At 43.8% G+C, this 15,831-nt stretch overlaps 1 protein-coding gene across 2 annotated transcripts in view; it reads right to left on the bottom strand.

Annotated features, from left to right (window-relative positions):
• Positions 1 to 15,338, bottom strand: part of B3GALNT2 (beta-1,3-N-acetylgalactosaminyltransferase 2) — a 43,193-nt gene extending 27,855 nt beyond the window's left edge. Inside the window, exons 1-2 of one of the 2 annotated variants that reach the window (XM_039531494.1) lie at positions 15,101 to 15,338; positions 4,165 to 4,312 (exon numbers count right to left, since the gene is read on the bottom strand). In XM_039531494.1, coding sequence (XP_039387428.1) covers positions 4,165 to 4,312; positions 15,101 to 15,197 — 245 coding nt within the window. In that variant the 5' untranslated portion in view covers positions 15,198 to 15,338. The remainder of the gene's footprint in view (positions 1 to 4,164; positions 4,313 to 15,100) is intronic. The other variant, XM_039531493.1, reaches the window with a different exon arrangement.
• Between the last annotated feature and the right edge of the window lie 493 nt (positions 15,339 to 15,831).

Here is a 15,831-nt window from a genome sequence, read left to right as displayed (position 1 = left end):
ACCGTGGCTGTGGGGAACGTGCAGGACATTGTGGATGGCTTTGCAGAAATGGGTTTCCCTAACTGTGGAGGGGCAATAGATGGGACACATATTCCTATTCTGGCACCACCCCACCTAGCCTACAAGTACATTAATCGCAAGGGGTATTTCTCTATGGTTCTCCAGGCGCTTGTGGATCACCGTGGGCGTTTCATTGACATTTACACAGGCTGGCCTGGAAAAGTGCATGATGCACGCATCTTTCAGAACAGTGGCCTGTTCAGGAAGATGCAGGAAGGGACATTTTTCCCAGACCAAAAGATCACAGTAGGGGACGTTGAAATGCCCATTGTGATCCTTGGGGACCCTGCTTACCCATTAATGCCTTGGCTCATGAAACCCTATATAGGGAAGCTGGACAGGAGCCAGGATCGTTTCAACTACAGGCTGAGCCGGTGCCGAATGACTGTGGAGTGTGCTTTCGGCCGTTTAAAGGGGCGCTGGCGGGCGCTTTATGGGAAGCTAGACTTGGGGGAAAGCAGCATCCCTGCGGTTATATCCGCGTGCTGTACCCTCCATAATATTTGTGAAGGGAAGGGTGAATCATTCAGCCAGGCATGGACCAACGAGGTGCAAGTCCTGGAGGCTGAATTTGCACAGCCAGACAGCAGGGCTACTAGAGACGCCCACCACAGGGCAACAAGGATTAGGGATGCCTTGAGGGAGGAATTTGAGGCTGAAAGCCAACAGTAATGTTTTTTGCCTTGACCAGGAGTGACGTGCACTGGTTACAGTGCTTTTAAGTGCCTGTGTTTTCCTTGCTGTTTGTTACCTGTGTTTTCCTTGGGGTTTGTTATCTTTCACTTTATGCAATAATAAAAACTGTTTCATAATCAAAGAAATCATTTATTAAAAAAAAAACAAATAAACGGACAGGGGGGTTGGTTGTTGAACTGTACATTCATAGTTTCGCATATGTACTGCCAGGAGTGCTGTTGTGCACCTCAGGATTGTACTGTTGCATGGTGATGGGGGTTGAGTGCAGAGGGTAAGGGTCGTAGTTCTCTGGGCTCATAGGTGACCGTACAGGTGTCGGGGGCAGCTGGTGATGGTGTAGGTAAGAACCTGGATGCTGGGGAACGGGACTTGGAGCTGACATTGGTGCATAGGGGAAAGAGGTTTGGGAGGGTGGGGGTTTGGCACGGTAGTGCTCTGCCTGTATTGCTACCATTGACTGCATACAGTCTGTTTGGCGCGCCACGAGGTTTATAAGCTGCCTCGTGGTTTTCTTCAGCGTCAACGCCTTTCTCCTGCTTTCTGTTTCCTTCCAGTGCTGCATCTTTTCTCTCCATTCCTGCGCAGTTTTATTCTCTGCTGCACACTGGTTCATAACTGCCTTCACCAAATCTTCTTTGCTTTTGTTAGGCTTCCTTCTCAGGTTCTGAATCTTTCTTTCAGTCACTGATAACACCGGACCAGGACTAGTCAAGGACACTGTAAAAAATCAGCAAATGATACATTTTAATAGAGCCTGCATTGTGTATAATCTGAAGTTAGTTTCAAGTCTCACACTGTAGCATTCCTCAGACATTTCAAACACAGCTAGAGAATTCACAGCCTCCCAGAAATGGTAAGTTAGGGTACAGTGCCTGTTTTGGGGCTTTGTTAAAGGCAGGCAGCAAGCAGCACTTGGGGAAAGCAGCACTGCCATGTCCCTCAGGAATTAACCCTGGGGTTCCTGCCGCGGTTTGCTTGGGCAGGGGTGCTTTTTGCTTCATGGGTACAGTGCCTGTTTTTGGGCTTTGTTAAAGGCAGGCAGCAAGCAGCACTGAAACACTCCCTCCATTTCCCACAGGAGTTAATACTTGAAGATATCTCCCTGCTGCGGGTTACCAAAGAAGCAAGGGAGGGTCTCCTACAACAATGCAGATTCCGCCCTGGCCCCTATGCAGCTTGCCTGTGTTCAGCCATGGTTCCCCCACCCCTCCTGGAACAGTGGCGCGGAAGCGTTAGCCTGACTGGGACAGGGACCACACTGGCTCTCCCTTTAAACTTGGTCACGCGAATTGCCTATGCTCTTGCAGAAACTTTTGAAGAGATTACAGAGGCAGATTACCGCGACGTGATAGACCACATCAATGGGATATTCCATGTCTAGGCATGCAGGCATGCAGCCATACCACCCCCCCTCCTCTCCCAAAACCTTTGCATTGCAATAAAAGCTGCTTACCTGGGACCTGCTCCTGTGATTCTTCTGTACCAAGCCCCAGGGGCTGCGACTGGCTAGCTTCCTCCTGGCTTGAGAAGAGCTCCTGACTGCATGCCTCCTGGGACTCCAGGGTGTCTTCCCCCACCACAGTAGCCTCACTGTCTGCCTCCCCCTCCCCCTCCTCTACCGGCTCTGAACTGTCCATCGTGGTCCTTGGATTTACAGAGGGGTCACCCACATAAATCGCATCCAGCTCCTTGTAAAACCGGCAGGTTGTGGGGGCAGTGCCGGATCTGCGGTTCCCCTCATGTGCTTTGCAATAGGCACTCCACAGCTCCTTTACTTTAACCCTGCACTGCAGTGCGTCACGCTCATGGCCCCTTTCCAGCATGGCTCTTGATACCTGAGCAAAGGTATCATAATTCTTACGGCTAGAGCGCAGCTGTGCCTGCACAGATTCCTCCCCCCAAACACTGATGAGGTCCATCAGCTCGCCATTGCTCCATGCTCGGGCTCGTTTGGCGCGTGGAGGCATGGTCACCTGTAAAGATTCACTGATTGCACTCCACACCTGGCTGAGCAAACAGGAAGGGGATTTTTAAAATTCCCGGGGCATTTAAAGGGCGGGTCACCTGAGGCCAGGGCAGTAGAGTCTGACCTGATGAGCAGAGTGGCTGAACAGGCATTGTGGGATACATCTTATACCCTGGAGGCCAATCACAGCGCTGATGTGTGGCCACACTTGATGACCAGCGCTGCAGCACCAGCGCTGGAATCCTTATTCCCCATGCTGAGTGCGGTGTACGGCCAGCGCTGCAGCCAGGGAGTTGCAGCGCTGGAAGTGCCCTGCAGGTGTGGCCACTTACTAATTGCAGCGCTGGTGGAGGCTTTCCAGCGCTGCAAATCGCCAGTGTAGCCATACCCTTAGACATTCCAATTGTTAGGAAGAAGCAATTCAATACAGAAAACAGAAACCTAATTTAAGGCAATTTTAAGGTTGAGAGTTCAGTTCCAAAAGAAGGGAAATTCAAAATGTATAGTTCCCTCAGCAAACATGATCCTGCCTGTGCCCAAGTATTCTCTGTTAAAGAATATGCCTCACAGAGTGGTCACGTAATGTACGCATCTCTGCAATTAAGCATAAGGTAAGTTTGCTGTGGAAACCATAACTGCATTTCCTGATTTTGATGTGATTAAAACCTGACCCATGATGATGCATTAACACTGAATGTTGCTAATTTCCTCCTCTGACTCAACGTAAAACACGCAAGCACTGCATGAAACTTTAATAAGGGCTCAATCCTTCAAGGTGCCAAGGACCATCTGTTCCTAGAGACACACAACTTCAGGACCTATGATTTAAAGTCCCCCCAGCCTCTGTTTGTATGTGAATGATCACAACAAACATGGAAAGTGTGGTTATTTGGCTGTATACGCCTTCAAAAACAGCACAGTTCAATTAATGCACCATCAGAAACAGCCTTTTTATGAACAGAGGATGGTACCTTGGTGCAGCTATACACAGTCAACAAAAACAGCTTTGCTGCACATGCTCAGCAATACATCTTTATAATTGTTTTGTCTTGCTACCAAATTTCTCCTGACATCAAAACAGAACTAAGGTTACATGCATGCCAATTACTACACTGTAAAATAAATCCACTTGTGTCATCCAACTACACAGAACAACACGGTGAGCATTTCTTAATGGATGAAGAACACTCTTGCACACATTCAAGTAACAAATTTTAATCACATTCAAAAAATCCATTTCAATCCAGAACGCATATTATTTTTATAACATTTTAAGGGGAGTTAAGAATGAAAGTGCCCTGACAACCATAATAAAAGATGTTTACAAACATGAGGCCATGTTTATTTTTTTCAAAATAAAGAATAAAAACCAAACATTTACTCATTTGATTACTAGTTTCTCACCCAGCCCAAGTAATATAAATTATTTATAAAAGGTTTACCGAGGGCTCAGCGCTGGATGTTGTTTCAAGTGCTTGAACCAAGTGTTCCTTATAACATTGCGCAGCTCATGATTGTGTCGAGCTGATAATACACCAACGATAACATCGTAATGTTTCAGTTCCCACTGAGGAAAGAAAGCCAGTGGACCTAGAAGTTTAAAACAACAACAATTTACTATAGAACTATAAACCCACATGTCTGAGTTGTAAACAGTAATTAAAAGATACATCAAAAGTAAGTGTATTAAGCGTCCTCAGCATTAAAAAACAGAAACAGCATTTGTGTCACACTGTTTGTCAAAAGCCTGGAAGATGCTTTCAACATGCCACAACTACCATTACAGAGCTGTGAAATTATTACTAGACAGAACAGAGAAAATGACCAAAGTAACCAAGTGCATGACAACTGCAAAGCAAACAAGAGAAAATCCCTCTGTAGGTTGAATGATGGGATAGCCAATTATGTGGGGGGTGGGGGAGAGGGAGACTGCCTTCTGAGCAAGTTGCTCCTTGAGAGCACATCACAGCTGTTCTCCACATTTTGCATTAGCTACCAGAAACCTTCCGGGTGAAATTCAAGGTGCTGCTTACAATCTGCAAAATCCTAAATATCCTGGCCTCAGCTGCCTCATGGACTGCCTTTCCTTCTCTGACCTACCACAAAACCTGGGGCCTGGTAATTCTTGACATTGGGCTTTCACCACTAGATTATATCCACTTAAGCTGAGTGCGGTCACAGAGTGTGTTAAGAGACACGTCTTCATCCATGCTGGCTCAATTTCCACTGCCATTTAGTTTATTGGCAGGGCCTTCCTAGTCTCTGTCCTTGTAAAGTTGTGAGAGTGGGAAAAAGAGTTAGGGGGAGGGGGCATTATCTCCCTATAGAGGGTAAATGTTTTTGCCTTGATCAGTTGTGGGCATGAGTCGTCCCCAGAGATACCAGCAATGGGCTTCATCATAAATGCTAGAAATAAATAACATTTAGTTCTTGCTAAGCACTGTTTCTAAAATTTAGTGATTATAAAAATGGTACTTCCTTTAAAGTGAGATTCTGACTACAGAGAAACCTGAGAAGTATGGCTTGGAGCCCACAACAAATCTGCACTGTTTGGTTCATCAGTCATTCTAAAGCTGAAAGAGACAGGTTTATATTTAGCAGGGCTGAGGGATCACTTCCATCTCATGCTCCTTAATTTGAGACCTAAACCAAACAGTTAAAATCACTGAGTGCCAGAGTTCTTTAACACAACTACTGCAAACAATACAGATAAGGTCATGTTAGATGTCTAATTTTAGAGGGTCTAAAAATATCTGCAAGTTACCTATTATAACCAGAGCACACAATGTTATGTGCCAGACTTCTATCCATTACACCAATGCCCTCATTAAAAACCGAGAAGGAAACATGTGTCGTGGTGACTGGACATGTGTGACCTGGGACTGAAGTGGAAGAGAAGTAAAATAAAGTAACTGAAAATCCTATGCCCATTGTGTCTCTGTAACAGACATTTTGCAGGAATCATAGAATATTAGGGTTGGAAGGGACCTCAGGGGGTCATCTAGTCCAACCACCTGCTCAAAGCAGGACAAATCCCCAGATTTTTACCCCAGTTCCCCAAATGGCCCCCTCAAGGATTGAACTCACAACCCTGGGTTTAGCAGGCCAATGCTCAAACCACTGAGCTCTCTCTCCCCCCACATAGAAAGGACAGAATTAGTTTTTGAAGTAAATTTACATCTGCAAGCTGTTTAAACATGGATGTTTCCAGCACACTTTCAATCTTCACATACCATAGGTAGAAAGTTAAGATATTAGTTTAATTAAAAGAATTTACATAACCTAGGAACTAACTCTGAAGGAGACAAAAACTCTCTCAAGACATTTTCTTTCTACACAGACTAGCATTTCTTTTCTTCCTCTGAAACCTGAATGTTTTCCATTAAAGCTGATTATTATGGCTCTTATAACAAATAAACATACACTGCAGTTTTGGCAGGTTAAGGTTTCAGGAGTGAGATTTGTTTGCTGCCTAAGTGTGTATAAATGCTCTGTCGATAATGCCTGTTGAGTGTTAGAGGAGAGAATTCCCAGCTCAAGTCAAACAATCTTTTATCAGAACACTGTGTGGTTTTCCCTTATATAGGTAAATGCTGATTATCTGGAGGTTTTAGATGTCCCCATCAACATTTATATTTATATTATAATTAGAGTTTGCCAGTATTCCGTATTAGCTGGTATCTATAAAATAGCCACATATCTGGTGGGACTGCAATATCAGAAGTAGCTCCCACTTCCTCTTGTAATTCCTCCTCTTCCCCCTTCCCCACACATATACCGTCTCTTACCTGGTTCTGCTCTATTTAGTTCATTATGTTTTATATATCTTTGGCAGTCTTACACACATGCCATCCAATGTAGGGCACTATTACCTATGGGAGGACTGACGCTATTTGTAGCACAGACTGGACCTGAGGCCTTGCTTACACACACACTTGCACTGTTTTAACTAATGATGTGTTCTTGAACCAGTTTAGTTGAATCACTGTAAAACAAAAGTGTAGACTCTCTTTGTTTTGGTTTAGAGCCGAGGTCAGCAACCTTTCAGAAGTGGTGTGCCGAGTTTTCATTTATTCCCTCTAATTTAAGGTTTCACGTGCCAGTAATACATTTTAACGTTTTTAGAAGGTCTCTTTCTATAAGTCTATAATATACAACTCAACTATTGTTGGATGTAAAGTAAATAAGGTTTTTAAAATGTTTAAGAAGCTTCATTTAAAATTAAATTAAAATCCAGAGCCCCCGAGACCAGTGGCCAGGGACCAGGCAGTGAGAGTGCCACTGAAAAATCAGCTTGCATGCAGCCTTCGGCACCCGTGCCATAGGTTGCCTACCCCTGGTTTAGAGAGAGGCAAATATTAATTTCTCTGTCCATAAATTTAGTCAAACAGCACCGCATCAATACTTTCAGAAAGTTGACTTCTCAGTCATAAGGGACAGTCACTTTTTTTTTTTTTTTTTAATGAAAACATATTTTGCTCAAATTTATGAATAAGTCCCCTGTTTGGCAGGCAAAGCTTCCTATTTACTACTGATAAGTGGGAAAGACCCTTTCCATTAGAGCTTAATAAATGCTAACAGTTAAACTAATATACACTAATATAAAGAATAAATAAAGCTAAAGGTACAGAAAAAGATATTAACCTATGATGAACCAGTCAGGAAGCAAGAACATTGCAGACAAGTGATCTGCAGCAAAAGTTCAGAAAAAACTATTAGTGACCTCTGAGTCAATCATGGTGAAGTATTTATACATGCAATCATTTTATTTTTAGCTCAGAAGTGAACAAACTTACAGCATCATCATACAACTGTTTCCAAGCATTCACAAGTTTTCTTTATGCATGTAACAGTAGCCTCCAGTGTTGTCACTATTATTGTTTATCTTATTATTAATTACTACTCATAATATGCTATTCTTACCGTATGCTGATTATGTAACTATCTGTTTACAACTTGCAGTTACTAAAAAGCTTAAACACAAGAAATGAATCATTGTGGTTTGAGGGCAGGGCTGGAAGCCAGGTCTCTGGAATTCTAATCCTGGCTGTGTCACTGACTCTCTATGCCCCTGAGCAAGGCACACTGTTGCTCAGTTTTCCCATCTGTAAAACGGAGAAAATACTTACCTATCTTACAGAAGCAGTGTGAATACCAATTAGTTAATGACTATGAAGTGCTCCGAAGATGTAAAGCACAATAAAAAATAAAACATTATAGTAACTGCAGATAGTGGGGGCGGGCTAAGAAGAAGGAACGATTTTTGGTATGTTGGTCTCAGAGTCATTAGAAATCGAGTTTGAGAACTGTCCTAAGACAGTAAATTTGTTAGTCTTTAAGGTGCCACAAGTACTCCTGTTTTTTTTGCGGATACAGACTAACACGGCTGCTACTCTGAAACCTGACCTAAGACTGAATCTCTCAGACACATTATGGAGCCTTAGGCTTCTCAGTGAATCCTTGCAAGTCTTGCCCCCCTCCCCCCGCAATTCCCATGCTACATTCTTTTGGCACAAAACACTCACAGTACTTTCCCTTTGCTCTTTTGCCTAACCCAGTTAACTCATGGCAATAAGTGCGGTAAAATAAAACAGGCAGCTGCACTCACAGCTGCTACGCTGTGTTATATAGTTGCCATCCAGAGAACTCCTTGTAAAAATGTGTACTGCTGAGCTGAGTCAGGCCACCACAGTAGGGGTTACATACTGGAAGGCAGTACGTTGGCCTCAACCAGATTTCAACAACCTCCATTGTAGATTAATTGTATTACTACTTTCTTTAGGAGACTACATGCCTCCTATTCACAGTGTCACACTCAGCGGCCAAATACAGACTTACTGCCATTATCACCAGGGGAAAAGATAAAAGATTCCAGTGCTAGTGGTCTGCCCCTTATTGATTATTATTTAAAAAAGGGATGGACTCAAAAGATTCTGAGAACTGAGTAGCCAAGACAAAAGATTCTAGGGATACCATCAACTTCCAAACCAAAAGCAGTTTCAGGTACTACTGCATGCAACCATATTTTCTTATTTTTTACATGATTTACTCTCCCACGGGTTGTGCTAGCTGTGTACAAGAATCAAACAAACTGAGTATACAGAGAAACTCATTATTCACAAAGTGCTGACAAATGGACAAAATGAACTGGAAAAAGCAGAGAAAGACATTCTCTCCCTCTCCCCAATCTTATTCATTTATAGTAATCTTAGAATTCACCTGCTTTAGGGATTTCTTCAGTGATCTAGCTATGCCAATGTAACCCCCCCCCATGTAAGTGCCAAGCACTGGTGCGACTTACCCCAAACTGAAACTGGGATATGTTACATCGATATAGGCTCCACTTTATGTTGGTGCAGCACACCTACACTGGAGGTTTGCACTCACATAGCTGCACCAGTGCAAAAATCCCGGATGGAGGTAAGTCCTTAGATGTTACTTCAGTGAGAAAAACTTTTTAGACAGAAGGGAGGTTTTTATGTGGATGATACCCCTTTACAAGAACATTAGGAATTCTAGTAACCATCTCAGATGTAAAGAGGAGACAAAAGCACTGGAGAAGCTATTATGCTATAGCAGCTGGTAGTGTATCAGTGATGATACAGCACTCTCAAACCTCTGGAAAGATCTTTTTGCCCTGAACTAGAGATCAGAGATGCAGAGACTGCTACCACCAGCGATGGCCATGGGGTAGGGAATGGAGATTTAAAAAAAAAAAAAAAAAAAAGAAGTCCTGTTTGTGAAGTCTCTTGTCAATAACGCTGAACTTACAATTTGGCAGGTTAGCCCATTATTACTAGTTGAGGCTGCCTTGGCCACAGAATACCTTTTCGAGACATAGAATAAAAATTAAACTCAAAAGATTGCTACCATTTCAAGACTGTTCAGTGGCCTATTTAGGAATGAGCTGGTGGTATTGGTACAATTCCCAGTGGATGGGTCTTTCTGACAAATCAACTTCACTACAATGGTACTCCTGTTGGCCTTTGGCCAAGAGGTGAAGGACTAAACAGGCAGGAAGAAGGAGCTATCATCCTCATCCCTAGAGTCCCTATAGGCCAAGGGCACATAAGCCATTGTAGGGATGCTTGTGTGGCTGCTGCCTGTGCTGCTCCTGTTCTGTAGACAGACGATTTCAGACTCTAAGGCTGTTGGCCTACTGCCCTTCAGAAGCATGTGGAAAAAAAATCACTCCACAAATTATCGAGTGTTGGAGTGAGCAATGTAAATTTTTCCTGGACAGGATGCATGAAAAACTTAAAATGACACTGTCAATAAGTACTTAAGACCCAAAATGGAACACACTTTTATGAAGTGACATTTTCTCCCTTTAGAACGTGGTCTTGCTCACAACTTCAGAGGTTGTTTGTGTGTATATATATTTTTTAACAAATTCTTTCTCCTCTAAAAATCCAAACACAGGCCACACTCACTTTCTTTCCCTCCAATATGTCACACAGAGAATAGTCCACGCACACTGTGACACTAATTCAGCATGAGCCTAACAAAGCAGGTGCATAATTCCATTCAAGTCAATGCCTAAAGTTAGGCACATGTTAAGTATTCTGTTGAACCAGGCCATATGATGGTCGATGGCATTCATGTGCCGTTCAATATGTGGGAGCTAGAGTCGGTGCTGTATTTTGTTTTTTAATTATTTGGCAGTAGAAGATTGATATTATACACACACAGAGAGGCCCAATTCTAAAAGATGCCAAATGCCCAAATAAATATATGTGCAACAATGTCTCAGAGGGCATTTCAGCAAAGGTGTACCTTGTAAAATTTAATGTATGTTCCCTTCTTGAGGAGACACTGAAGTCCCTCAATAAGCAACTTCTCACTCTGTTAGACATGGCAACACTGGCAGAGGCTATCAACTGAACATATGCTTAGCACTGAGTCTATCTGTAGGGATTAAAGCAAATTGGGGGAGCTGGTTGTAATTAACTTTTCAGAAGCTGTTTTATCTTTAGCATTTTTATAATGTATTTTATAAAATACTATGAAACTCATGAAAGGGAACACACAGGAAATCTTAGATAATTTCTGTTTCTGAACGGTTAAAAATGGGCTTCTCTCATCCCTACCTGCAGACGCCTCCTTGCCATACCCTTGCCCAAAGCGGTATAAGTGACATCACACACACACACACACACACACACACACACACACACACACACACACAGCGCAGGCTGGTAATGTCTCGGTAGAGTGAGAAATCATTAAATTCAGGACTCCAACAAAAAGGGAAATTGTAAAATCACATATTTGCTGGAGGGTCCTTGGATTCATGTTTTACTAGGCATTGTGCAGTTAATCATGAATCTGGGCTATTTTCTTTTTACAGAAGTTTCTCTTCACTTTTTAGTTTCCTCTTCAATATGCATACCACAAAAAGAACTGTATTTGTTGAAGAGTTTAGCACTATCTGGTATGCTTCCAGTATAAAATAAGATACAATAAACATAAGAATGGCCGCACCGGGTCAGACCAAAGGTCTACCGACAGTGGCCAATGCCAGGTGCCCCAGAGGGTGTGAACCTAACAGGCAATGATCAAGTGATCTCTCTCCTGCCATCCATCTCCATCCTCTGACAAACAGAGGCTAGGGACACCATTCCTTACCCAAAATAAAGATATCCTGGATTAGATTAATCTGTGTTAGAGAAAAGTACAGATCCATCCATCCCCTCATTTTGTAATTAGACATCCAGATCTATTTCATAGAATGTCAGGGTTGGAAGGGACCTCAGGAGGTCATCTAGTCCAACCCCCTGCTTAAAGCAGGACAAATCCCCAGACAGATTTTTTTTACCCCAGTTCCCTAAAATGACCCCTTCAAGGACTGAACTCACAACCCTGGGTTTAGCAGGCCAAGGCTCAAACCACTGAGCTATCCCTCCCCCCACTTTCTTTCAAAATGCATGCAGGCTATCCAGCCCCAAAATAATGTGAACAAACGGTTAACACAATATGCAGCTCAAGTGCTCGAGGAAACCTCCATTCAAAGAGCAAAATACTCCCCAGTGTAAATCTATTTACCACAACAGAGCAACATTAGGATGAATTTGGCTCAGTATGTTATGACTGATCACTATGATCATGCCACCTTTGACCCATGCTAGCGACTAATTACGGGACTGCTCTGATGCCAAAGGTTAATTAAATGCCAGCACACACACCAATAATACATTTTTATGCCCCAGCTACTATAAAACACTTTTGAAATCAATTCAATTTTTGTTCATGCCAAAGAATCCAGGTGGTAAGTCAAATGAGCAGCAGGCGCACGCGCACACACACACACAAAATTACTCAACAATAATATGCAACAGGGCTGGTTTCATCAGATAGTACCAGACCATCTTAATAATTAAAGTTTCAAAAACTGTCCTAAAAAATAAGGCCATTTCCTACTCTGTGATATAAACCTATCGCCAGTTTATTAATGTTCACAAAGCACTTTGAAGAACAAAAATCACAGAACAATAGACATCAGAGATGAAAGAAATCTCTTAGCTCATCTTTCCTCCCTCTGGCAATGCAGAAATGTTTCCTATAGTGTATGTGTTTCTAGAAGCTTTCAAGGTCTATTAAGTGCATGATCCTTTCACTTACTGCGCAAGAGTGCTCCAAAATGCTTTCCCTAGGAAACTATTCCATACATTGAAAGATTTCATTTTTACACTTAATATCAGGGGAAATTTCCTGTTTTTCTTCGCTCGGGTTCACTGCTTTATTCTATACGTTACTGTTTAACAAGCCCTGCACAAGTCAGAATAAAATCTACAAAGAGAGAATACTGTGCACTTGCTTGACTACTAAAGGCCTGATCCTGCTAGAACTTACTATCTGACATAGTGCAAGTAGTCAGTCACATGGACTACTTGCTATGGTGAGCATAAAGGATAGTAATAGAAGTGTTTGCAGGACTGAGACCCCAAAATAGTAATAGATTAACACCAAAATCATCATCAGTATGACACTTAGGGCCAAATATTGGTCCTACTGAAGTGAATTAGAGTTTTGCTATTGGCTTGAAAGGAACTAGGATTTGTTCTGGAAAGAGTAGCAACTGATGCCTAGAAATGGAAATCCAAAGCATGGAAACAAAAGTCACATACGAACACTATATCATTTACCCTAACACTGCATTTCTGAAACTGTGAATCTGCCCTTCCTGGGGAGAGGATGACCTTTTTTCCCCCAAGGATACAAGTCAGCACCAGAAATCTGAGATGCAGGAGGTGGAAAGGAATCTCTTTTTCTTGCTGGATCACTTCCTCAGGGAAATCAGAAAATCTCTAATAAGCACTCAATACAAATTATTAGTTTTACTACAATTTGTGAAAAAAGTAGAGCAGTAAAAGTATAAATGGCCCAGCAACATGATATGGAACTATAAACAGCCTATCCTTACCCTTGTGTTTAAAAAATTCTTCTTCAACCGCCCAAAAGCATTTCTCTCTCTCTCTCTCTCTCTCTCTGAGGACACTTCTCCTAGATCTTCTTTTGAAAACATTTACATTTAGAGAGCAATGCTGAAAAGTGACTATTAAAAAGGTATCATGGGGTTCCATGTTTACTGCCTGTCCATGACTCCCAGATCAAATAAAAAGATTTTTTTCCCCCGACAGACAGTCCTGCAAGTTCAACCTAGGATCTGGAAAACCAAGCTGGGTTTTTTTCCTGCTCAGACATCACCATCATTCAGGTTCTACATGCCAAAACAGGTCCTAATTGACATATATATAACTCTAGTGAGATTGCATGTTAGACAGGTGTTACTAATTGACGGTTGAATTTAGTGAACAATTCTACAGAAAAATGCCCAAGAAAGAATAGACTCCATCTCATTCCTTCTTAGCCGTGTAGACTCTGTCCAGCTAATAGGAGTCAATACTAGTAAAAACATATTTTTGTTAATAAAATTAGCTACCATGACTCCAAATACAACTCCAAGCAGATCTACTGAGTAATAAAACACCACTTTTACTTAGTCTCTTTTCAAAACAGAACATTTCCAACAAATTATAAAACTCCATGGCAAAGTTTCAGAAACCCACTAACAGGTAGCATGGAAAGTTATTTATGGTCATCAACTTCTAACAACCACCATCAATGGAGTAATCTCATTGGTTGACGAAAGTGCCTATTCTGACCAACAGGTATCAACATAAAGTGAAACCTACTTACACTCACCTTGATTTAGTGCAAACCCATTTTATAGTAAGGGCAATGCAAATCCTTATTGGTTCTGATTACACATCAAAGTCCAAACAGCAATTCATATTATATAGCCTTGTCCTACACAACTGAAGTCAAGAGGAATTTTGTCAGTGACTTGAATGGGAGCAGGATTGGGCTCATAACTAAGTTAGTCTGTGAAAAAACAGATTACTCTCAATGAAGAAAGTTCCAGTGTACTGCCAGTAATCACTTTGCTGAATTATAATGAAGTAGCCCCAGTTTAAAAATACAGGCACAAAATTGTTCTCCTGTCCTACATAATTCTTCATTGTTTTCCTATAAACCCACATTAGCTTTTCATGCACTTTTCCTCTGTAGATTATCTAATACCAAAAAGCATTCTACTGGCTCCACACTAAACCTATATATCAAATATTTTCATGCAGGCTGCTTGGAATTCTCAACCACAGAAATGCCTGAACAGCTGTGTGCCCAGCATGTGCTTCTTCACTCAATCAGTGAAAGAGTTATACAACATCCAACCCTGCCCTAAAAGGGGAAAAATTGTGATCTTTAATGCAATGTGTTTGTATTAATAGAACTACTTCCCAAAATCAAATTACACACGGGGACATGGGGGGGACTCATTGCTAGCTCTCTAAACTCAGGGGATAAGAAGAGCTGGTCACTTCATTTCTTGTATATAATCTAACCAATGGATTTATCACTTATTTTAATTGAACTAATTATTTATGATCAGCTCTATAGATGGCCAAATACTACGCAGGACATTTATTTTTCAATTTCCCACATCAGTCTTCAAATGAATCATTTGCAAGTCCCCCCTGACCATTTGACCAGGTCTGCTCCTAGCAGCTCACCTCTGTGCTCTGCGGGCCTTACAACACCCCCTGGACTCTCTTTCTTTGAGAAAACAGGGACAGAATTAGAGGGACACATGCTATGGGAGGGAACCGTGAACCCCGCACTCCCAGCGGGCATACACCTCTGTCCCCTCCTGCCCAGCGCTCCCCCTCAGGGGAAGGTGCCTGCACCCTGAACCACCCCAAGTACCCGGCCCGCCTTGGGTGGGGGTGGCAGCGCCCCATCGTCTCCCCTCCAAACGAAGCGTGGTGCGCCCACAGCCCGCCCCTTCCCCGGACGTGCGCCCTGCCCTGCCCCTACCTGCCGGGAGCCTCCCGGGGCCGCCGAGCAGCAGCAGCCAGAGGTGCAGCGCGACCCCGACCGCGCACGGGCACAGCAGCACCAGCCAATTTCGCATTGGCCGCCGGCCCCTTCCCCGCCTCCCCCAGCCGGGCGGGGGCTTCCCGAGGCGGGGGCTGCCCCGCGCTCTCCCCGCAGCTCCGGGCCGCCGCCGCTGCCGCCCGCTCCGCAGCTGTGCCCGGCTCGCCCCGCCTGCCTGCGGCCGCCGGGAAGTGAAGTCCCGCCCTGAGCCCGGAGAGCGGCGCCTCCCTACTACAATCCCCACAATCCCCCAGCGCCGCGCCGGGCCGGGCCGCGCCCTGCAGCCCCCTCGCCGCCGGGGAGCTGCCGCGCGCGGCTGGGCGGGTAGCGAGCACCTAGCGCTTAAAGGCTCCGTCTCTGTGGGAAGCTCGCCCGTGGGGATTTCCCCGCTGCTGTCCAGAGCCGCGCAGCGTCACGCGTGTCACCCGCCTTGTGCCTCTTTCCAAACGCCTCACGGTCACAGCGTGCAGCCGGCCGCGCTTTCCAGCGGCGATCATTGGAGGTGGTGGGCGGGCACCCACGTGAGAGCCGGTGCTCAGGGGATGGGCTCTATGGAGGTGGGTCAAGCTGGGCACCCCAAGTCGCTAATCACTTTTAAAAATCCCAGCTGGTGGCTCTGTCCTGAAGAGCTCAGGGTCTTTCCGCGCTGGGGTTTTAGTCCCTGGGACAAA

Source organism: Mauremys reevesii, linkage group 3, assembly GCF_016161935.1.
Source record: "Mauremys reevesii isolate NIE-2019 linkage group 3, ASM1616193v1, whole genome shotgun sequence".
NCBI lineage: Eukaryota > Metazoa > Chordata > Testudines > Geoemydidae > Mauremys > Mauremys reevesii.
Note: the sequence above shows the minus strand (reverse complement) of the source record. Positions and strands in the feature narration are given on the sequence as shown.